The 24,163-nt window shown below is 41.5% G+C and overlaps 1 protein-coding gene across 2 annotated transcripts in view; it reads left to right on the top strand.

The window, feature by feature from the left end:
• Positions 1-24,163, top strand: part of cep89 (centrosomal protein 89) — a 146,457-nt gene that overhangs the window by 78,792 nt on the left and 43,502 nt on the right. For both annotated transcript variants that reach the window (XM_078544414.1, XM_078544413.1), the window contains exons 17-18: positions 4,947-5,088; positions 11,954-12,043. In XM_078544414.1, the coding sequence (XP_078400540.1) occupies positions 4,947-5,088; positions 11,954-12,043 (232 nt within the window). The remainder of the gene's footprint in view (positions 1-4,946; positions 5,089-11,953; positions 12,044-24,163) is intronic.

The raw sequence follows: 24,163 nt of genomic DNA, 5'->3' as shown, positions 1-24,163 counted from the left end.
TTTGGCTCAACTATTATCCTTCTCCAGTGCAATAATAATTTCTTTAATCAATACTGCCATCTCGTCCTTCCTTTTTGTTCCTTCCCTATCTTTCCTAGATACTGTGTAATCAAGATTTCCAAGTTCTGAATCTGCCATTCTTTGAGCCATATTTGTTTTGCTGCTAAACCATAGTCCCATGTGGCGACTTTTGCCTGTACCTCACCAACTTTATTAACCGCTCTCCATGCATTTACGTACATGTACTCGAAATCCATCTTAGCCTCCTTTGCTTTTGCCCCCTGACTGATTCCTCCTATTTCTGAATTGTTCTTTACTCCTGTGATATTTCCCTCTCCCTGTTTCTCCGGGCACCTTGTTTCTGCTCATTAATATTTCATCCTGGCACCCATTGTTATATTCCTGAATGCCTGGTGGTGAAACATAGGACTGGAGCCAATCTTTACAAACTTTTATTGGCTTTTATTTACAGAGATACACGTTACAAATATGCACCTCCTAACCCAACCACCATAGTTTGTCTGTTGCTATTTGTACCTATTTTGAAGTAACTGTAAATGACTAAGAACCCCATATGAAAGCTGGATGCTGAGAATTTCCTGGAACTCACATTCCAGGGCAAGGTCAACCCACACCTACAAAGTGCGTGGTCATTGGCATGGTAGGAAGTTGAAGGCAGTTCAGGAGTCCTCCAGGAGTGTGGCATCCTTAAATTAAACTGTTTTTCAGCATGAATACTACAGAAGGTGACAGCACCTTGAGGGAATCGGGGGGCACAGCAAAGTATGTAAATGCAGTGGTCACAGGGAATTTGATAGTTGGGATAGACAAACAGACATTTCTTTAACCGCTGACCTGAGACAAGTCTACATAATCATTGTGATGGTCTGCTTGAACTGATTTCATAGCTGTGCTTGAAGTTCCAGGGAAGCAGGCGCTTTCTCCATGGCAAATATCATCGTAACACTCTGTGATATCCATCAACAAATGTTTGTGCTGCTTTCCTCCATCCTCTCTGCTATTTTGGAGAGTATCGCAACGTCTGCCAATAAATCACAAATTTGCTGCTTCCCCTCTCTGATTCTCTTTTCATCAATGACTCCTGGGGTTTAGCATCTCTGTCAAGCTGAGCAGAGCTTGAAGAGGTGTATGTCCATCAATGTAGACTCTTCCTGCCACCAGTTTTGTTCACGCTCACTCAAACTATGACTCACCATGTGAGAGCCCATGTGTCTGCCTAACAGGAACCATTGAATTGTGACTGTTTACACATGAAGGCCCTGGAAATGAGAAGAAAAGGATATGAATTATTATTGGTAATGTAACAATGTAGCCAGTATGGTATAGTTTCTCTTATCATTTTTCACTTATTGTTGAAATCAAGTCACCATGTTTCAGTCTCTGTGGGTCAGGGGTATTTAATTGTATCACCAGGCAGCTGCAAAATCTCAGTTTCTCCATCTCCAGTTGCCAGGGATGCAGAGATGTCACTGATCTACATTGTGTTAGCTGCACAATCTGTGGCAGGCCATGCCTAATGCTCTCCCTTTCCCTTGTGTTTTGTTCTCTCTTCTCCTGCAATGGGGAGAAGAAGAGACCTATGAGTGGCTGTAAGGATATATGTTCAGATGGAATCAATGAATTCTATGAGGGTAGCCATCAGGATGATGCATCACATTGCATAAGGTTTGTGGTGAGTTGTAGACTTGGATGGATAAATAAGATGCAAAAAAATGCATAGAAACTGAACAATGGGTGCTCTTGAAACTGAAGTGGCACCAAGGCGTAATATAATGGAGTATGTCACGACTCACTGGGGATATTGCACCCCGATATCAAGCCCCACTGCTCCCCAAGCTGCGACAAATTTGAAAAACTTTGATCAACCCACCTAATTGTTTAATTTAGGTTAACAGAATACAAGCACCAGGTTTTTAAACTTAATAAGTAAATAACTGTTCATTGAACAAATTGTCTTTAACCAGTGGTAAATGAAAGAAATATGAACTGCTAATTTCTAACTCTATAACCTAAACTGTACCCCTTCTTAAATCTCTATACACGCACATACAAGACACAAGATACATAAAAACATGGATTTTAAGAGTGGGATAAAACAATTCAATAGCACCAGTTCCGGAGTACAAGATTCAATGGGTTGATTTTGATCAATGTCTTCCAAATCCCTTTCAGTTCTTTGTTGATGACACAAGATGGTCTTCCAGCACTTTCAATCTTTAGTTCACTGGTTGAGCACTTGCTTTTCAATGTCTCTAACAGTGATTTTCCTCTTTGCCTCTTGACAGGGGTCTTCAGAGAGAGAGAGAGCAGGAAAAAGCCAACTAGCTACAATTGTACAATTACTGGAATCTTACACACACAGGAGAGGGAGGCTTTAGATCTTTTTCCTTTCAGGCTAGGAGCTTTCTGCTGCACTGCTCTCTCACAAATCCTGGTCACCTGGTCAGGAACCAATTAAAATGTTGTTGCCAGGCAGCTCCTTTGGTCCAGGACTCCTTTCCAGCACCACCCTGTCTTTCTTGGCACACTCTGTTCCAGGACTGCAACATTGTATATATCTTCCATCCTGTTCCAGTGGACATGTCTTTCAAACTGCAGCTATTGTAATTTTAATTTACATTCCAATAGAAAATAAAAAGATATATTTTTTTACAATTATACTTGACAAAACAGAGTGAAAGAGAGTGTGCACTACAGGATGCAACTGCACTTGCCTTTTCTGACTTGATTATGTCGTTAAAGTGCTCCCTGCATTGGATCCAGGAATGGGAAATAATGGTCCTGTTGCTGATGTCCTCAGCCACCTTCAACCATACTTACTTGGTGACAACAGGAGGTTCTTCCTCCCATTGTTGGGGGCAATAATCTCCTTCCAGTTCCTCACTGCACCCAGCAATACATTGAGTGATATTTAGTTAAACTGCGATGTAGTCCTTGACTGTCCTCTGAGTTCACCTTTTAATATTCATGACCTCTTTGCATAAACTTCTAACTTTACCAAATGCCACCTTTGAATCAACCTTTTAATAGTCGAGTTGAGATCATGTCATGTGGGATGTACCACTTCAGCTGTCATATATTGGAAGTAATGTTGAAATTGCGCCAAAACCAACATGTCGAAATTTCTTCTGGATTTTACGCCTGCTATTGCCCCTCTCAAAAACTGCCTGTCGGTTATTGTCAAGCTTAAGGTTTTGGCAGCAGTTCTGAGTTAGAAGCAGGAACAATCAAATGCATTTATGCAGTGTCTTTAATGTAATAAAAACTTCTACAATGCATCACAAAGGCATGAGGAAGAGCAAACGTCGAGTGAAAGAACGAAAGATTAGGATTGATGGCAAAATCTTTATTAAATAGTTATGTTTTTTAAGTGGAAGGAGGGTCCGCTAAGAAGCGAAGATGGAAACTAGCAGCGTCTAAAGGAGAAAATTCCTGATGCTGAGGCTTAGACAGCTGAAAGCACAGTTGCCATTGCTGTGAAGGGAGGAAGGAAGCACAAGAAGCTAGAGTCAGAGGAACAGAGTTCAGGGAGGTTGTAAGGCTGAAGGATGTTATAGAGATTGTGAGGGGCAAGGTCATGGTGGGATTTAAACATAGAAAATAAATTTTAAACTTGAGGGATTGAGGAGCTTACAGCCAAGTGAGATAGCCGAATGGAAGTTGGATCAAGGTTGAGTCGGTAGTTAGGAAGGCAAATGCAATGTTGGCATTTATTTCGAGAGGACTAGAATATAAAAGCAGGGCTGTGCTGCTGAGGCTTTATAAGGCTCTGGTCAGACCACATTTAGAATATTGTGAGCAATTTTGGGCCCCGTATCTCAGGAAGGATGTGCTGGCCCTGGAGAGGGTCCAGAGGAGGTTCACGAGATCCCAGGAATGAAAGGCTTAACATATGAGGAACGTTTGAGGACTCTGGGTCTATACTCGATGGAGTTTAGAAAGATATGGGGGGATCTGATTGAAACATACAGAATACTGAAAGGCCTGGATAGAGTGGACGTGGGGAAGATGTTTCCATTAGTAGGAGAGACTAGGACCCGAGGGCACAGCCTCAGAGTAAAGGGAAGGCCTTTTAGAACAGAGATGAGGAGAAACTTCTTTAGCCAGAGAGTGGTGAATCTATGGAATTCATTGCCACAGAAGGCTGTGGAGGCCAGGTCATTGAGTGTATTTAAGACCGAGATAGATAGGTTCTTGATTGGTAAGGGGATCAAAGGTTACGGGGAGAAGGCGGGAGAATGGGGTTGAGAAACTTATCATCCATGATTGAATGGCTGAGCAGACTCGATGGGCCGAATGGCCTAATTTCTGCTCCTATGTCTTATGGTCTTATGGGTATGAAGAGCAGAATATTGGATAAGCTGAAATCTATGTTGGGTGGAGGATGTGAGACTAGAAAGGTGAACATTTGATTATTGAGTCTGGTAGTGACAACAGCATCAATGAGGGCTTTAGCAAAATGTTGCCTGAGATAGGGATGGAGTTGGGTGATATTACAGAGGTGGACCTGGGAGGTATTCGTGATGGAGATGATGAGGAGTCAGTAACTGCACTAAAACATGGAAAGCACCATTGGATATCCTGAAATCGTGATAAATTGTTATACAAACATGTTCCTTTTACTCATCATTACTTTTATTTTCAGAATTTATCAAACATGAAGATATCAACTTAAGTTAATTGAGCACTTGCCTTTATTAATTTGGACAGTTAAATTAGGACAGAGAAAATTTCTGTCCAAATTAATAATAAACAGGCATAATTATCTAATTTACATTTTTCACCACTAATATTCTATGGTTCAAATGTGGCTATGTACACTTCTTATTTGCTGCAGGTATATGAAAGGGTAAAAAATTTGCATGTGAAAAATACAATCATGGAATTTTACATGGGTAGTCCAACAAAAATAATCTGGTTCACAGGCTAGCACAGAAAAAGGTTGGTCTTCTGAAAACACAGATGGAAGAAGCTATGGAGAAAGAAGTAGCAGCTCACCAGTATCTGGCAAACTTGATTAGTCTTGCTGAAAAGGCAGCCCATGAACGTGACCAGCTTGTATATGTGGTGAGTAATATCAAAGATTCTTCCTCTAGTGGTGATACTCCTGTCAATTGTTATCTTGATAACAGGCAGGTGAGGATCAGCGGTGATTAAGATATCGGAATTCAGCAACCTGACCCCATTCCTGGTGTTTAAACTTAAAAAAAAATCAAGACATTGTCAGAGCCACAACTTAAACTTAACTGCATGTTAAGGAGTGACCTGGTGGCAGATCTGAGGCTGGAGAAGCTGACTGCTTTAAGTACCCTTTGTAGGCCAGAAGGAGCAGAATCAGTTCAGTCTCCCCCAGCCCTGATTATGGGCCCAATCCTGAAACCTTTCCTCCCTCCTTGCCATCCCACCCCGCTTAGATGATGTCTCTGATCTTGCACCATACCCCAACATCTAACCCCAATCTCTGTCTCCTTGCCGAGTTGGGCCCCCCTGCCTCTACCTACCACTTGGACAGTCAACCTGGCCAGCTGTTATTCGGCTTAGAATTATTCCAGTGAGCCCCTGCTGTTAAGTAAGGCCTTATGTTCCTGACATTGTTCCTGACCCACTACCAGGCTTCTCACACCTGCCCCACCTTGATGTCAACATCAGTGACCTAATACAGTCAATTTTTTTTTACTTTTGAAGCATTGCAGGTTGCTTTACTGAGCTACCTCTAAGACAATATTCTCTGCTGTCATGTTTTACACCTACTGTTTTTCTCTGCTGTCTTTGCCACTGTTCCCTCTCCTTTCCTTTGCTGACGGTACTATTCCTTGATTTCAATTCCATCTATCTCGACATTTTCTCCAGTGGCTTTTTGTACTGTGGCTGCATGATTTCCTATGGGTATGCCTCTGTTTCATCCTACTCCTTACTTGTATGCTGGCTATCTGGCTAGCTTCCATGTGTGTGTCAACAGTGCCAAATCCTGCCCCTACCATCATCCATGATTTGAGAACCATGTACTTTTGGACTCCCCAGGCAGCATCAAAACCAGCTTGAATTATTATTAAATAGACTGAAGCTATTTTAGTCAGTTCTTGTCAGTACCTATATGTCAGGGGAGCGTCACATTTAGGATAGATTACTACAATTCTCTCTACACCAACTTCATAAAATTCAAATTACATGAGTAGCCTCTTGCACAAGGTCCCACTTAACCATTAATTTCTGTCCTCAGGAAATCAAATGTAACATCTACAAATCTCTCCATGGTTGTGCTTCCTCTAGCCTGTGTAACTCCTATACCCTACCTGATAGCTAATAACTTCTTACTGTTCTCACTTTGATTTGCTCTTTTTCCCCCACCCCCCTTTTTCTTGCATTCCACCATTTGAATGCATTCTTTCAGACACCTAGCCATACACTGCAGATATCTCTTACAAAACTACGGGCTGGATTTTGCATGGGGAGTATTCCTCACCCCCTCGACAGAAAAGTCAGGCTTGAGCCTGCCTACTCAGAATCCTGCTGCCCCACAATAATAATATGCTGGGAGTAGCCTTAATTGATTCAGAGTGGCACTTCCAATCTGACTGGCGGCAGCTCTGTTGCCCCAGCAGCATCAGGATCAAGTGGTGGCCACTGCTGGGACTACAGGCAGCCCTCCATAAAGAAGTGTCATGGAGCCCAGATTTCCAGGTAAGTCCAGGAATTTGGACACGCCAACCTGGGAGACCCCAGTGAGGGGATGGGGGACCAGGTTTTAGAGGCTGGGGGAGGGGAAAGGATAAAGGGGGGAAGGTATGATTTTGCAGTGCCTCCAATGGGCACAGGGGACTGGCCAAAGGAGGCATCCCTGCCTTCCTGCCCGACAGCAGCCCATGCTGAAAGCCTTGCCTCCGCTTCTCTTGCTGCATGTAAAATAGTGCCATAGGCAGAATGAATCCCTTGAGGGCTATTAATTAGCCGCTAATAGGCCCAAGGGCAAGAAGGCTGCATGACGTCTTCCCCACCCATATTTGTTTTGGGAGACAAGTCAAGGTGGGCAGTAAGATGTTAGGAAGGCCACCCATTTTATTTTATGAGGTACCCCACCACGCCCCCACTCCCAGTCCCCCAGCCTTCAAATATGCTGCTGGGGCCATAAAATCCAACCCTATTTTGCCTTTTGCTGATCCTTCAGTCATCATAGAAACATAGAAAATAGGAGCAGGCCATTCAGACCTATGAGTCTCCTCCGCCATTCAATATGAATATTGAATGGCTAATCCTCTATCTCAATGCCGTACTCGCACTCACTCTCCATACCCCTTGACGTCTTCAGTGTCTAGAAGTATATCTATTCACTTCTTAAATATGTTCAGTGACTAGGCCTCCACAACCTTCTGTGGTAGAGAATTCCACAGGTCCACCGCACTCTGAATGAAGAAATTTCTCCTCATCTCAGTCCTAAATGGCCTACCCTGTATCCTGAGACTGAAGGGAGAGGAAAATGGACCCCCAGCTAGGGGAAACATCATCCCTGCATCCAGTCTGTCCATCCCTGTCAGAACTTTATACGTTTGAATGAGATCCCTTCTCATACTTGTAAACTCCTGTGAATAAAGGCCATGTTGACCCAATATCTCCTCATGTGACATCCTGCCATCCCAGGAACAAGTTTGGTGAACCTTTGCTGCACTCCCTCTCTGGCAAGTATATCTTTTCTTGGATAAGGAGACCAAAACTGCACACAATACTCCATGTGTGGTCTCACCAAGGCCTTGTACAGCTGCAGTAAGACCTCCTTGCTGCTGTACTCAAATCCTCTTGTAATGAAGGCCAACATACCACTTGCTTTCCTCACTGCTTCCTCCACCTGCATGCTTGCTTTCAGTGACTGGCGTACAAGGACACCCAGGTCCCTTTGTACATCAACATTTCCCAATCTATCACCATTTAAATAACACTTTGCCGTTCTGTTTTTCCCACCGAAGTGGATAACTTCACACTTAACCACGTTATACAGCAACTGCCATGTATTTGCCCGGTCACTCAACTTGTCTAAATCACCTTGAGGCCTCTTAACATCTTCCTCATCACTCACATTCCTACCTAGTTTTGCGTCACTGGCAGACTTGGAAATATTACATTTGGTTCTCTCATCCAAATCATTGATATATCGTCACCGTCTGCCACTCCAAAAAAGGCCCATTTATTCCTACTCTCTGTTTCCTGTCTACTAACTAGTTCTCAATCCATGCCGATATATTATCCCAATCCCATGTGCTTTAATTTTGCACACTAACCTCTTATGTGGGACTTTACCAAAAGCTTTCTGAAAATCCAAATACACCACATCCACTGGTTCTCCCATATCTTTTCTACTAGTTACGTCCTCAAAAAACTCCAGTAGGTTCGTCAAACGTGATTTCCCTGTCATAAATCCATGTTGACTTTGTTTATTCCTGTTGATATTTTCTAAGTGTCTTGTTATCTCATCCTTTATAATAGACGCTAGCATTTTCCCTACTGCTGATGTTAGGCTAACTGGTTTGTAATTCCTTGTTTTCTCCCTCCTTCCTTTTTTAAATAGTGGGGTTACATTTGCCACCTTCCAATCTGCTGGGACTATTCTAGAATCTATAGAATTTTGGAAGATGACAACCAATACATCCACTATTTCCATGGCCACTTCCTTTAGTACCCTAAGATGTATATTGTCAGGTCCTGGGGATTTATCGACTTTCAGCTCCATTAATTTCTCCACCTCTATTTTTTTACGAGTACTAATTTCCTTCAATTCTTCCTCCTTACTAGACCCTAGTAGTTCTGGGAAGTTATTTGTGTCTTCTTCCATGAAGACAGAACTAAAGTAGTTGTTTAACTGCTCTGCCATTTTCTTGTTCTCCATTATAAATTCTCCTGTTGTGGACGGTAAGGGACCTACATTTGAATTCACTCATCTTTTTCTTTTTACATACTTATAGAAGCTTTTACAGTCTGCTTTTACACCCCTTACAAGTTTACACTCATACTCTACTTTCCCCCTCTTGATCAACCTCTTTGTCCCCCTTTGCTGACATCTGAACTGCTCCAATCCTCAGGCTTGCTACTTTTTTTGCAACTTTATATGACTTCTCTTTGGATCTATTACTTTCCTTAATTTCTTTTGTTCGCCATGGTTGGGCTACTTTTCCTGTTGTGTTTTTACTCCAGAAAGGAATATATAACTGCTGCAATGAATGCATTCATTCCTTATTTATTAACCATTGCCTATCCATCGTCATGTCTTTTAATGAACTTCCCCAGTCTATCGTAGCCAACCCACCGCTCATACCTTCGTAGTTTCCTTTGTTTAGATTTAGAACCCTAGTTTCATGTTAGATTACTTCGCTTTCCATTCTAATGAAGTACTCCATCATGTTATGGTCACTATTCCCTAAAGGACCCCGCCCAACAAGATTATTAATTAATCCTTTCTCATTACATAATACCAGATCTAGGATAGTCTGTTCCCTAGTTGGTTCCTTAATGTACTGGTTGAAAAAACCATCTCATACACACTCCAGGAATTCATCCGCCACAGTATTATTGCTAATTTGGTTTGACCAGTCTATATGTAGATTAAAGTCACTCATGTTTACTGTAGCACTCTTGTTACATGCATCTCTAATTTCCTGTTTAAATCAATTTTGGTACTCTGACGTGCTCAGTTATCTTCAATGTTAGCGTATAGAACATCACACCTCTGTTTTCTTATGGTACTTTTAATATAATTGATTTGCAGTTGGAAGAAATTCTAACCAGTTATTGAAGAAAAATTAAGTTTTTAAAAAAAAACGGATGATTTAGATTTGTTCGAATATTAAAACTATTTTAGTTTTTGCTATCTTTTTCGCCCCTTCCCTTCCAAGGAGGTTGAATTGATTTCTTAGTAGGTATCTCCTCAACGTAGTTTTTAATTCATGTTTGAGCCTTAACATTGAATATTGACAGGCTATAGAAAGGAGGGACTGACCCTTGATTGAGCAACAACTGTGCCCCTCCCCCCTCTCCCCATGCACGTGCGCACACAAACTTGGAGAAAGAGTTATTGGACAGTGAATGGAAAGGGATATGCGGATGATTTTCTTATCCTTCCCTAACTTTTACCCCTGCCCTGCCTGAGATTAGATAGTTTGTATAGCTTGCAAACCTGTGAATCTCCTAGTCTTTGTGACTCAAGCAGCTAGCACAAATGGTAAAACAAAACAAAAACAGAATTACCTGGAAAAACTCAGCAAGTCTGGCAGCATCGGCGGAGAAGAAATCAGTCAACGTTTCGAGCCTCCATGGCCCTTCGGCAGAACTGCAGCATAGTTTCAACAAGGGAGAAATATAAATTGGTTTAAGATGGGTGGGGGGTGGGGGGGGGGTGAAGAGACACATTGAGGGTGTGGTGTGAGCAGATAATAATCAAAAGATGTCACAGACAAAAGGGTCAAAGAGGCGTTGAAGATGGTGGTCTTTGTCTGAGTAAAGTGCTAATTAAGAATGGAAAACAGGATATTCAAAGTACAGCTCTAGTGGGGGTGGGGTGGAAAGACTAAAGGTTTTAGTTTTAGATTTAAAAATAATGGAAATAGGTGGGGAAAGAAGAATCTATATAAATTATTGAAAAAAAAGTGGGTGGGGGGGAAAAGAAAAGGGGTGGGGATGGGGGGAGGGAGAGTTTAAGATCTAAAGTTGTTGAATTCAATATTCAGCCCAGAGGGCTGTAAAGTGCCTAGTCGGAAGATGAGGTGCTGTTCCTCCAGTTTGCGTTGGGCTTCACTGGAACAATGCAGCAAGCCAAGGACAGACATGTTGGCAAGAGAACAGGGTGGAGTGTTAAAATGGCAAGCGACAGGGAGGTTTGGGTCTTTCTTGCGGACAGACCGCAGGTGTTCCGCAAAACGGTCGCCCAGTTTGCGTTTGGTCTCTCCAATGTAGAGGAGACCGCATTGGGAGCAACGAATGCAGTAGACTAAGTTAGGGGAAATGCAAGTGAAATGCTGCTTCACTTGAAAGGAGTGTTTGGGCCCTTGGACGGTGAGGAGAGAGGAAGTGAAGGGGCAGGTGTTGCATCTTCTGCGTGGGCATGGGGAGGTGCCATAAGTGGAGGTTGAGGAGTAGGGGGTGATGGAGGAGTGGACCAGGGTGTCCCGGAGGGAACGATCCCTACGGAATGCCGTCAAGGGGGGTGAAGGGAAGATGTGTTTGGTGGTGGCATCATGCTGGAGTTGGCGGAAATGGCGGAGGATGATCCTTTGAATGCGGAGGCTGGTGGGGTGATAAGTGAGGACAAGGGGGACCCTATCATGTTTCTGGGAAGGAGGAGAAGGCGTGAGGGAGGATGCGCGGGATATGGGCCGGACACGGTTGAGGGCCCTGTCAACGACCGTGGATGGAAAACCTCGGTTAAGGAAGAAGGAGGACATGTCAGAGGAGCTGTTTTTGAAGGTAGCGTCATCAGAACAGATGCGACGGAGGCGAAGGAACTGAGAGAATGGCCACCACCTTCAACACCTCTTTGACCCTTTTGTCTGTGACATCTTTTGATTATTATCTGCTCACACCACACCCTCAATGTGTCTCTTCCCCGCCCCCCCCCACCCACCTTAAACCAATTTATATTTCTCCCTTGTTGAAACTATGCTGCAGTTCTGCCGAAGGGCGATGAAGGCTCGAAATGTTGACTGATTTCTTCTCCGCCGATGCTGCCAGACTTGCTGAGTTTTTCCAGGTAATTCTGTTTTTGTTTTGTTTTGGATTTCCAGCATCCGCAGTAGCTTTTAGCTTTTTGTTTTTAGCACAAATGGTAGACTGTTTTTCAAATAACTTTCCTTGCCTTAACCTTGGCTTTTTCACTCTCGTCACTCTTCTTTGCCTTTCTTTCAAAACTTTTTGTTCTCAAGCCTTAAAATTTCTTTTGCCCTTTCTGCTGCAGACTAAAAGCCTAGCGAATGAGAAACATGGAGTTTTAAACAGGATTGTTGCAGGCAATGTGCGTTTGGGCAAGCTGGAGGAGCAAGTAAAGGTATGATTGCCTTCAGTTTTCAATCCAACAGTACAAGTTAATTTAAAGTTACACTGATGAGCTCCTTAACGGGAGGAAATAGTGTCCCAAATGGATGTGACATTGAGTTTCATTGTATTGTTACTAATGTGATATATCTTTTTCCATCTATAATAATCTTTATGCTAAGCATAATTTCCATATAAATTGTCAGTTAATTTTACTTCTGACAACAGGTGAAAAATGTGACCATTCTGGATGAAATTGCAATGAAGTTATTATTAGATTATTTAGATTGGAATTTTAGGAGTTAATATAAACTTTAAACAGTATGTTAATACTATCAGATATTTGCACTTTTTAATCTACTCTTTGGCTTGGATTTTGCAGTAGGAATGACATTGAAACTGTCAGTTTTTACTGTCATTACTCCTCTGAAATGGACAGCAACCTCTGGAGTCTGTACATGTGCAGTTAAATGCAGAGATTGAGAAGTTGCTGCCAGTGATTCTACATCTCTCTATGGGGTGTGTTATTGAAGTACCCCCAGACTGCAATCAGGTAGAAATCATTGAACTGATGAAAATTTGCCCTTTTACACTATTAGTCTCACTGTAAAAATTCTTGAATAAGTTACGCATTGTAACTGGGTTTTAAATCAAGTGTCAAGTTCATAATTACTGCTGTACGACCTCACTGTCCCTGAAAAGCGAATTTTACATTTGTGGAATGTCAAATTTACCCATTATGATATTTAAAAAAACGCATGTTTTAAAAAATATTTTAAAGTTTGTTTATAATATTTCCACTTCACTTTAATTCCATATATCCATGCAGCCATCATTTATTTCATTCTCTGCCAATTTTTTTAACTAAAAGTGAAAAACTCAGTGCATTTTACATGGTAGTTTGCTGACTGTGAGAATGCTTTAATGTGATCGGTTGCTTACCCTGGTTGATGACTTCACTGTTGTTGGCGTCTGGCGATCCCCTTGACTTTGCACCAGATTCAAAGTAACATCAGGAAAGAAGAAATCTACGCCACAGAGTTTATGTCTTTGCAGGCAGCATTTTTTGATGTCAGTGGTGAGCACTGTTGCTTCGCCAGTGACCACAAAATCTGGACCTTTTTTAAATAAAAACATCCTTGAAAGTAGCAGTGTAGAGGGACAATTTATCACTCTCCTTGTGCCGTTAACTTAAAAGTTGACAAAATATAGCCCTTCGAGGACAACACAAAAATAATATGGCAAGATAAATATTTTTTAATTTGTTCAGAGAATACTGTACTATGCATTCTTGTAAACCTGTCATAAAGTATCATCACCTCAGGCACTTAGCCCTTCTAAGCTGGCTCACAGGTTGCCTGTGCCTCAATCTGGCCCCACTTCACTGCTCAGATTGCCTTCTACGACATGAAGTGCCACTACACTTCAGTAGTCATTCAAGCTAGCTTGGACCTGTCCAGATGTTTGGCTGATGTCTTGCCATTCTGGGGAAATCTTTTTAACCTGGCTCCCATTGTACACTGGTGAGTTTACTCCAATCACATCCCAGCAAATTTTTCATAATCAAATCTCCAGTTCATCTCCCCATCTGTACTGAGTATGAAATGTCCCCTCTTTCACAAGCAAGGCTCTAACCATCTATAACCCCATCCTCAACAGCAAAATTATATCCTAGTCCTTGTTGAAACCTATCCCACCAACCAAGACTCTGGCCCCTTGAAACTGCTTTCTTCCATTCTGAAACCTTATTTCTATCTTTCCTACACTGCCAAAATAATTCCAGCTCATTTCTTCATCACATTGAGGAGGACCTGTATATTGTTGTTCTACTGAACCACCTCCACAAATTACAACATTAACATGAGCCACTAGAGCACCACAAAGAGAAATGAAGACTTGAAATGATGTGGCAAAAGAAACCAGCAAAGTTAACAATTTTTAGAAATGATCTTAAATTTATCTTTGAAGAATACAGTGGCAGGGTGGGCAAGTACTTATATAAGAAGTACTCCTTCCTTGAATTGTACTACAGTTCCAATATGGTCAAGGCCCATTCACCTTAACAGAATAGTTCATCTCAAGGTATTCTAAACAGTAATTTTATCACATTTGTTCCTTTGTTTTTCTCCACGGTGATCTAACTAAGATTATGAAACTCAGCATTGTAGACATTGTGAACATAGATCCATGACTGTTATGCCACATGTTGGTATTCCAGTGTCTTGTGTTACCCTCGGCCTTGGTCCTCAACTGAGAGTTGAGGATTCCATAAGAAAAACCCATTCTTTTCTTTACAAGCTATCAGTTTCATTAGCAAAAGTTATTATAACCTGTAGTTGAGTTAGTTTGATTCTTGAGTGCAAGATGGGAAGTAAAGGTTATTTTGAGTTGTCATTCTTTCTGACTTTCACAAGAGCATTGGAATGTATTGTCTTGACTGAATAAAAATTAAATGCAGAATGCATGGTACTGCCAGTGAGTTGGACCGCATTTCTTTCCATTTCATATCAATCTATTGCACTTGAGCCCTTCATGTTTCCCTGAGCTCATCTGGTGTAAATTGGTTATGTGAATGCTGCTGCATTCTTGTTTCCTGATAACCTCTCTACATTTATAAATTTTCCTGTTAAACTTTCCACAGCTGTTCAAGTACCTAATTTTAACTTATTGCATAGATTTACAAACTGAGACCTTTGGTCAAATGCAGATATCCAAATGGATCTTGGACATATTCAAATTTCTGTCTGGTTGATGCTGGTTCTACAGTTCTAACAGTTTTTTATGTAGAGAATTCTGCATATTAGCTTTTTTCAAATTGACTTGCTCTGATGTTACTTCTTTTGCTATGTACTAATCAAGTTTTCTGAAATGTTAGCATTGTTTTAGTTTGAATGATTGAGGGCCCCCCAAGAGTACCTCTTTTGGTAGTTTCCAGAGTGTGTCTCACTGTTTGAGGAGCATCACACACAAAAAAAAGAAAATGACTGATTTATTGCCTAACATTTACGGATGTTTCATGAATGTAACATAGTTAAAGTTGGAACCCTCCCAAGCTTAAGAACAAGCAAAGCACTGAGCTATGCTGTCAAATATAAAAAAGACTTGCATTTTTATAATGCCTATAAAATTTAGGCTGCCAGAAGCTAATGAAGTACTTTTTGAAGTGTAACCACTATTGTAATGTAGGAAACTCAGCACCCAATTTGCACACAGCAAACCCCTACAAGCAGCAATGTAATAATGACCAGATAACCTGTTTTGGTGATGTTATAATTGAGGGATAAATATTGGCCAAGACAGCAGGGATAACATCCCTGCTCTTCTTTGAAGAGCAGACAGGACCTCAGTTTAGAAAGAAAAATACATGCATTTATTTAGTGATTTCATGACCACTGGAGGTCTCAGAGCGCTTTGCAGCCAATGAAGTACTTTTGAAGTGTAGTCACTATTGTAGCATAGGAAATGTGGCACTCAAGTTGCACACAGCAAACTCCTACAAGCAGCAATGTGATGACCAGATAATCTGTTCTTGTGATGTTGATGGAAGGATAAATATTGGCCAGCACATTGAGGATAACTCCCCTGCTCTTCTATGGAATAGTGCCATGGAATCTTTTAGTCCACCTGAGAAGGCAGTTTGGGCCTCAGATAAACACCTCATCTGAAAGCTAGCACCTCCAGCAGTGCAGCACTCCTTCAATGCTGCACTGCCTCAGTACAACACTGAAGTGTCAACCTTGATTGTGATCATAGTATTATAAGGTATAAATTAGCATCGGAAAAGGGCAAGATGCAACCTAGAATAAAAATACTTAATTAGAGAAGGGCTTATTTCAGTGGGAGTGGTTTGAGAAGAAACCTGTCCTGGGTAAATTTGAATCAAAGATTGGCAGGCAAAACTTTAGTTGAACAATGGGTTTTCCTTCAAAGAGGAATTGATTCAGGTACAGTTAAGGTACATTCCCACAAGGAGGAAAGTTAGGGCAACCAAAGCCTGAGCCCCTGAATGATTGAAGCGATTGAGAGTAAATTGAAACAGAAAAAGGATGTCAGTGACACATGCTAGATTGATGATATAAGTGAGAACAACGCTGAATATAGAAAGTTGAGAGGGGAAATGAAAAAGGAAATAAGAATGGCAAAAAGAAGGTACGAGAAGAGACTGGCAGCCAACAAAAAAATAATCCAAAAGTCTTATATAGGCATATAAATAGTGAGAGGGTAGTAAGAAGTGGGGTAGGTCCAATTTCGACCAAAAAGAAGACCTACCTTTTGAGGCAGAGATCATGGCTGAGGTACTAACTGAGTACTTTGCATCTGTCTTTAACAAGGAAAAATATGCTGCCAAAGTCATAGTAAAAGAAGAGAAAGTTGATTTACTGGATGGGCTAAACATGATAAAGAAGAGACAGTAGAAGACTGTCTGTACTTAAAGCTGATAAATCACCAGCATTGGTAAGGATGGATCCGAGGTTGCTGAGCTAAGTAAGGGTGGAAATTGTAGAGCTACTGACTGTAATCTTCCAATCCTCCTTTGATGGGAGTGGTGCCAGTGGACTAAAGAATTGCAAATGTTATACCCTTGTTCAAAGAGAACGTAAATATAAATCCAACAACTATAGGCCCAGACAACATTGATAGTCATTTGGAGAAGTACCGATTAGTTAAGGGAAGCAAGCACAGATTTGTAAAAGGCATATCATATTTAACTAATTTTACTAAGTTTTTTAATGAGGTAACAGAGAGAGAGAGGATTGATGAGGGTAATGAGGTTGATGTGGTATAAATGGATTTCCAAAAGGCTTTTGATAAAGTACCACTTAATAGGTCTGCCAACAAAGGTGAAACCCATGGAATAAAATAGACAGTGATAGACTGTATACAAAATTGGCTGAGTGATAGGAATCAGAGAGTGGCAGTGTGTTAATTGTATATTAAGTCAGTCTTTAATTATATTCAGATGGTGGACCTTAACTGGAGCATTCACTTGTGCTAAAATAGCAGGTTTAAACTGTGGCTGTTAGACTTGGTGGTGCATATTTGCAATGTTCATTCATTCATGTATGTGCTACTCAAAGGCAGGACCTTGACTCATTGTCTGCTGATGCTTCATCTTGAGTCATTTCCTTGGCTGTTTTTTTTTTTCAGCGGTGGTTTGCCATTGCCTTCCACTCTTGGGCAGGATGCAGAGGCAGATCCCAAGTCGACCAGAGCCAGATTGGGAATTGAACCCACGCTAACCACCTAGCTAACTGAGCCAACAGATCCCTAATGTCTACAAATTAAAGCTTAGGCTTCAACTCTATCCTTCACTATCAGAAACAACTTTCAAAATTTGAAGACGAGACAAAACTTGGACCTATAATGAACTGTGAGGAGGATAGTGATAGACTTCAAGAGGACATAGATGGGCTGGTGGAATGGGCTTGATCACGGCATCTGCTGTTGGGGGAAACAAATTTTTTAACTTTAAAAGAAATAAAAGTAGGTAGGAGAGCAGGCAGCTAAAAGAATCGCAGCTAGTGGTTCAGAATACCCAAATTCCTCAGTTATTTGCAGATCAGTACTTTCATGGCAATCCTGGAGTGAGTGAGAGAAAGCCCCGAACACAAACACATACATGTTTAAAATTGCAAAGAATGTGCTCTCTCCCCACATGCATTGTCATGGAGGAAGCAGCACTTTGACTGATGGCTGATATCACAGAATCACAGAATTGTTACGATGTAGAAGGAGGCCATTTGCCCCATCATGTCTGCACCAACTGTCTAAGCATTTTAACTTAGTGCCAATCTCCTGCCTTTTCCCAATAACCTTGCACATTATTTCTATTTAAATAATCATCCAATCCCCCCATTGAATGCCTCAGTTGAACCTGCCTCCACCACACTTCCAGTACATTCCAAACCCTAACTACTTGCTGTGTGAAAAAGTTTTTTCTCACCTCACATTTGCCTCTTTTGCAAAACACTTCAAAACTGTGCCTTCTGGTTCTCGATCCATTTACGAGCGGAATAGAAATGCATTTCACTTGCATTTCCCCTAACTTAGTCTACTGCATTCGTTGCTCCCAATGCGGTCTCCTCTACATTGGAGAGACCAAATGCAAACTGGGCGACCGTTTTGCGGAACACCGGTCTGTCCGCAAGAAAGACCCAAACCTCCCTGTCGCTTGCCATTTTAACACTCCACCCTGTTCTCTTGCCAACATGTCTGTCCTTGGCTTGCTGCATTGTTCCAGTGAAGCCCAACGCAAACTGGAGGAACAGCACCTCATCTTCCGACTAGGCACTTTACAGCCCTCTGGGCTGAATATTGAATTCAACAACTTTAGATCTTAAACTCCCCCTCCCCCATCCCCACCCCGTTTATTTTCCCCCCCCCCACCCGCTTTTTTTTCAATAATTTATATAGATTCTTCTTTCCCCACCTATTTCCATTATTTTTAAATCTAAAACTAAAACCTTTAGTCTTTCCACCCCACCCCCACTAGAGCTGTACTTTGAATATCCTGTATTCCATTCTTAATTAGCACCTTTCTCAGACAAAGACCACCACCTTCAACACCTCTTTGACCCTTTTGTCTGTGACATCTTTTGATTATTATCTGCTCACACCACACCCTCAATGTGTCTCTTCCCCCCCGCCCCCCACCCACCTTAAACCAATTTATATTTCTCCCTTGTTGAAACTATGCTGCAGTTCTGCCGAAGGGCCATGGAGGCTCGAAACGTTGACTGATTTCTTCTCCGCCGATGCTGCCAGACTTGCTGAGTTTTTCCAGGTAATTCTGTTTTTGTTTTGTTTTGGATTTCCAGCATCCGCAGTAGCTTTTTGTTTTTATCTCCCTATCTACTCTGTCCAGACCCATCATGTTTTGAAAACTTCTATTAAGTCTCCTCTTACCCTTCTCCTTTCCAAGGAAAACCGTCCCAGCTTCTCCAATCTTTCCTCATAACTGAAGTGTCTCATCCCTGGAACCATTCTCGTAAACTTCTTCTGCACTCTCTCCAATGTGCCCAGAACTATACACAATACTCCAGCTGTGGTCTTATATAAGTTCATCTTCACCTCCCTGCTCTTGCACTCTATGCCCCTATTAATGAAGCTTACAATACTGTATGCTTTAGTAACAGCTCTCTCTATCTGTCTGCCACCTTTAATGACTTATGGTACATATATAACCAGGTCTCTCTGCTTCCGCAGACCCTTTAGAAAAGTATCCTTTATTTTATACTGTCTCTCCATGTTCTTTGTACCAAAGTTTATCACCTCGCACTTCTCCACATTGAACTTCATCTTCCACCAATGTGTTAAAGTCCTTTTGAAGTTCTACACTGTCCTCCTCACAGTTTACAATTCTCCCAAGTTTTGTGTCATCTACAAACTTTGAAATTGTCCCCTGCACACCAAGGTCTAGATCATTTATATATATCAGGAAAAGCAAGGGTCCCAATAACAACCCCTGGGGTACTCCACTACAAACTTTCTTCCAGCCCGAAAAATACCCATTAACCATTACTCTCTGTTTCCTATCCCTCAGCCAATTTTGTATCTACGTTGCTACTGTCCTTTTTATTCCATATTGATCTCATGTTCTGTAACCTACAAAACCCTGGTAACAAACCAGGGTGAGAGAGCAGCTCACAATGAGATGAAAATAACACAGCCCAGACCTGAGGAGGGCAATACATTAAGATGCAGAAACAGCACCACAGTACAGTCACCTGGTTGCAAGGGTGCAAAGATTCTTCGAGAGGGGCCAATTTGGTTATATTTGATTGGATACAAAGTGCAAGGAGCAGAAACACAATGAAGTAGCCACTTGTCTTCCTGGCATTGACCCAGTGGGTCCAGGACTGTTGCAGCGCCACAAGTGACGAGTCTGAGAACTTTGGGGCAGTCTGTAAAAATTCCATACAATTGGTGTTTCCTGATTTTGGAGTTCCAGATTGGAAATGTTACAGTATGTGTACAGGGGTGACCGTTCTTTCAATATTTTGAAGTTTTTGCCCACAGGCCCCTTGAATTTCGAACCCTGTTGGAGGTGGTGCATTCAGATGAGATGTTAAACCAAGGTTCTGTTTGTACTATTCTGCAAAGCCGGCTGGTGAAGGATGATACTGGAGCCAATCTTTACTCAATCTTACATTTTATTTACAGAGTGAAACATGATGAGCATATACTTCCTTACTCAACCCCAATTAATGCCCCTCACCTGCATTTAATTAAAGACAATTGATAAACAATTAACACTATCTGCCCTCTCAGGAGGACATAAAAGATCCCAAGGCACTATTTCGAAGAAGAGCAGAGAAGTTATCCCTCGTGACCTGACCAGTATATATCCCTCAGTGAACATTACACAAAAAGATTATCTGGTCATGGTCACATTGTTGTTTGTGGGAGACATGTACAAATTGCCTGTCACATTTCCTATATTACAATAGTGACTACACTTCAAAAGTACGTCATTGGTTATAAAGCACTTTGGGGTGTCTTGTGATCATGAGAAGTGTAATATAAATGCAAGTCTTTTTTTATTCTTTTTGGACTATTTCGGGCTGGCCAGAGATCGCCTTGTACAAAAGGTAGTTACTGCTTGATATTAATCAGAGTCAGTGGGGTATCTTGGACTAGTTTGGATCACCGAAGGAGTTCAGGGAGGATTTCCCAGATTTGTTTGTCCCAGATTGAGCCGGGTTTTTTATTTGGTTTTTCAGCTCCCTAGGGGATCACATGGTTTTCAGGTAGGGTGGGCAGTGTACATATTGTGATGCATAAGGCATTGCAGTTGTGTAACAAAGATTTGATGTATAAAATGGTCTTTTCCTGTCCATAAATATTCATATGTATATATTTTAAAATATTAATTAATGTGCTAATGTATATCAATAGAGATCTATTCTGTTTTCTCATCTCTAAGTTGTTTTATGCCATAATCGGATGAGCAATTCCAAAACAAGTGTTGAATCCATAAAAAGAGCAAATTTTAGTATGTACGTATTTCTTAGAAACATGACAGATGCATTGATTGTCAACACCACTCTTTTTAATAGTTAACATTTGCAACCAGTGTTCCCTCTAATTTCTTTTTTGGCGTGCGGTAACTTAAAGGGAACAGGTGGTCTTGTAGCACAGTAGGTAGCTTCCCTACCTCTGAACCAGAAGCTCCAGGTCCAAGTCCTACTCCAGGACTTAATGACCAAGGAAGGTGTGCTCATAATATGGCCGAACAGGTTGAGTATCAACTTGTAAATCCTTTCAACATACGCCAATGGCAGGCAGTAGGAGCGGGAGAGATTCCTGGCCAGCCATGTGATGGAAAGAAATTGGAGCCTCTACCATCACTATCCATAGCTCCAGCCTACAACAGGCATGTAAAAGTGTATGTTGCCACAGCAACTCAGACTCCTTGCAGGGCCAGTTGGCTTGGTGGTCAGTGTGGATCAGTTTGATGCCAGCAGCACGGGATTTGATCCCTGTCCTGGCAGGTGTGAATTTGGTCCTGCACCCTTGCCCAATCCATGGTCGAGATTGCGGCGCTGTGGGCCGGACCTGCCTTCGGGCAGAGAATTAAAGAAGAAGAAGAACTTATAGGGGCTGACTTGTCCGCAGGCTGCATTGGGAATTTTGGGTTGCTGCAGAACTTACAAAGGGAACATTGCTTGTAACTTGATTTTCAATATGTTGGTCAAGTAAATGATATATGTATCCCAAACACATGACAATATGTGGTATAAAAATGCCATTTGGGGCTTGAGTATTCAATGACCAAATAATCATGGTTGTGGTTGTTGGCAGTCAATTATCTCAGTTCCAGGGCATCACTGCAGGAGTTCTACAGGACAGTGCCCTAGGCCCAACCATCTTCAGCTGCTTCAGCAATGACCTTCCAACATAAGGTCAGAAGTGGGGAAGTTCGCTGAAGATTGCACAATGTTCAGCACCATTCACGACTCCTTAGATACTGAAGCAATCCATGTCTAAATGCAGCAAGACCTGGACAATATCTAGGCTTGGCTGACAAGTGGCAAATAACATTCGTGCCACACAAGTGCCAAACAATGGTTAGAGAACCCAACCATCGCCCCTTGACATTCAATGGCATTACCTTCACTGAATCCCCCACTATCAACATCCTGGGAATTATCATTGACCAGGAGCTGAACTGGACTAGCCATGTAAATACTGTGGCTACAAGAGCAGGTCAGAGGCTAGGAATCCAGCAGCGAGTAACTCACCTCTTGACTTCCCAAAGCCTGTTCACCATCTACAAGGCACAAGTCAGGAGTGTGATGGAATACTGTCTGTGTGGCTAGATGAGTGCAGCTTCAACAACACTCAAGAAGCTTGACACCATCCAGGACAAAGCAGCCCGCTTGGTTGGCACCCCTTCCACAAACATTCACTCCCTACACTACCAATGAACAGTGGTAACAGTGTGTATCATCTACACGATGCACTGCAGAAACTCACCAAGGCTTCTTAGGCAGCACCTTCCAAACCCACGACCACTACCATCTAGAAGAACAAGGGCAGCAGATACATGGGAACTCCACCACTTGGAAGTTCCCCTCCAAGCCACTCACCATCCTGACTTGGAAATATATCACCGTTCCTTCACTGTTGCTGGGTCAAAATCCTGGAACTTATTCCCTAACAGCACTGTGGGTGCACTTACATGACAGGGACTGCAGTGGTTCAAGAAGACAGCTCACCACCGCCTTCTCAAGGGCAATTAGGGATGGACAATAAATGCTGGCCTAACCAGTGACACCCACATCCCGTGAATGAATTTCAAAAATTGCCATTTGCTGTTTTTTAGAAAATGATGTATATAATCATCACAAGTAAGCCCTCTTCAGTTTGATTTTTCTTTATTAGAGAAAATTCACTATTAAAAGCAGGTATTGCATGAAAAAGTTTAAACCTACAGAAAATGTTAATAATCCTAAAACTATTCATTTACAAGATTATTAACAAAATCTTTTTAAAAATTAAGTGCTGTGTAAGATTATGATGTTGCATGAAAATCTATCGACTGACTAATAAGCTGTGTTATAAACTGGAGGAGATATGGCTTTGTTGTACTGTTTATATCTAGGTTTATTTTTACTTCTTGAAAATGTATATTTATTTAGTAGGCATCAAAGATCACTTGTTGACTCCCTATCAATATTTCCCTAAACTAGAGAAATGTGATGAATTAAATGTTGGGGACACAAAACATTGTAAAAGAAAGTATAGAAGATCAGTTACTTACATGGGATAAATAATTACGTCTGGTATTGTTGGGTTGCAAATCTTAACATTTGATCAATTGATTAACAAAAATGTGTTGCCATTTGAATCACACACACAGATTACTTAATTTTGCAGTTTGTAAATGTGTATACCAGTGCTAATGGTATAAATCAAGTACAAAATAGGCAACTGCAATATTATTTTTTTCCCACTTGTGAGGAACACCTTCATAATACCTTACTCATAACTCAACCCATCTTCCTCGTTCATGGAGTGAAAAGATGTTCCAGGCATTCATTCAGTAGCATCTCTGTGAAATTTGTATAAATGGAATGTAATATTCTTGTTAAACATGGTAATCTTTTACCAATCTAAAACATAGGAAATTAATTTAGAAAATTAATTCAAAAAGTATTTTTTCTACTTTTTCGATCAATGGTAAGTGCACACCATGTGGAAATATTGGAGAAATAAAATGTAAAACCTAATTTGAAGCAAACAATTCATTTAAATAAATTAGGGCTCAGGAACAGAATAGGCCAGTCAGTTACTCGAGCTTGCTGTAGCTTCCCCTCAATTATATTAGATTGCAACCTCAACTCCATTAACCCCCTTTTGTTCTATATCCTTTGACACCCTAACCTAAAGTTGCAAGTTTTTTAAAATCTGAGTATTAAAATGAAGCACGCCCTTAAGGAGAATGTGGACCACAGATGGAAGTGAGACTATCAGCTCGATTTTCAGTAGGCCATGGGGTCAGGATCAGAGGTGGCCGGGCCTGCAATCTTGCACCATCGGCTGTCGTTGACGCCACAATCTTGACCCAAGCCATTTTTATAGAGGCCGCAAGTGGTGGGTAGGCAATTGAGGGCAATTAAGGGGCTTA

Source organism: Cetorhinus maximus, chromosome 6 (genome assembly GCF_964194155.1).
Source record: "Cetorhinus maximus chromosome 6, sCetMax3.hap1.1, whole genome shotgun sequence".
Taxonomy (NCBI): Eukaryota; Metazoa; Chordata; class Chondrichthyes; order Lamniformes; family Cetorhinidae; genus Cetorhinus; species Cetorhinus maximus.
This window is presented reverse-complemented; position numbering and strand designations above follow the sequence as displayed.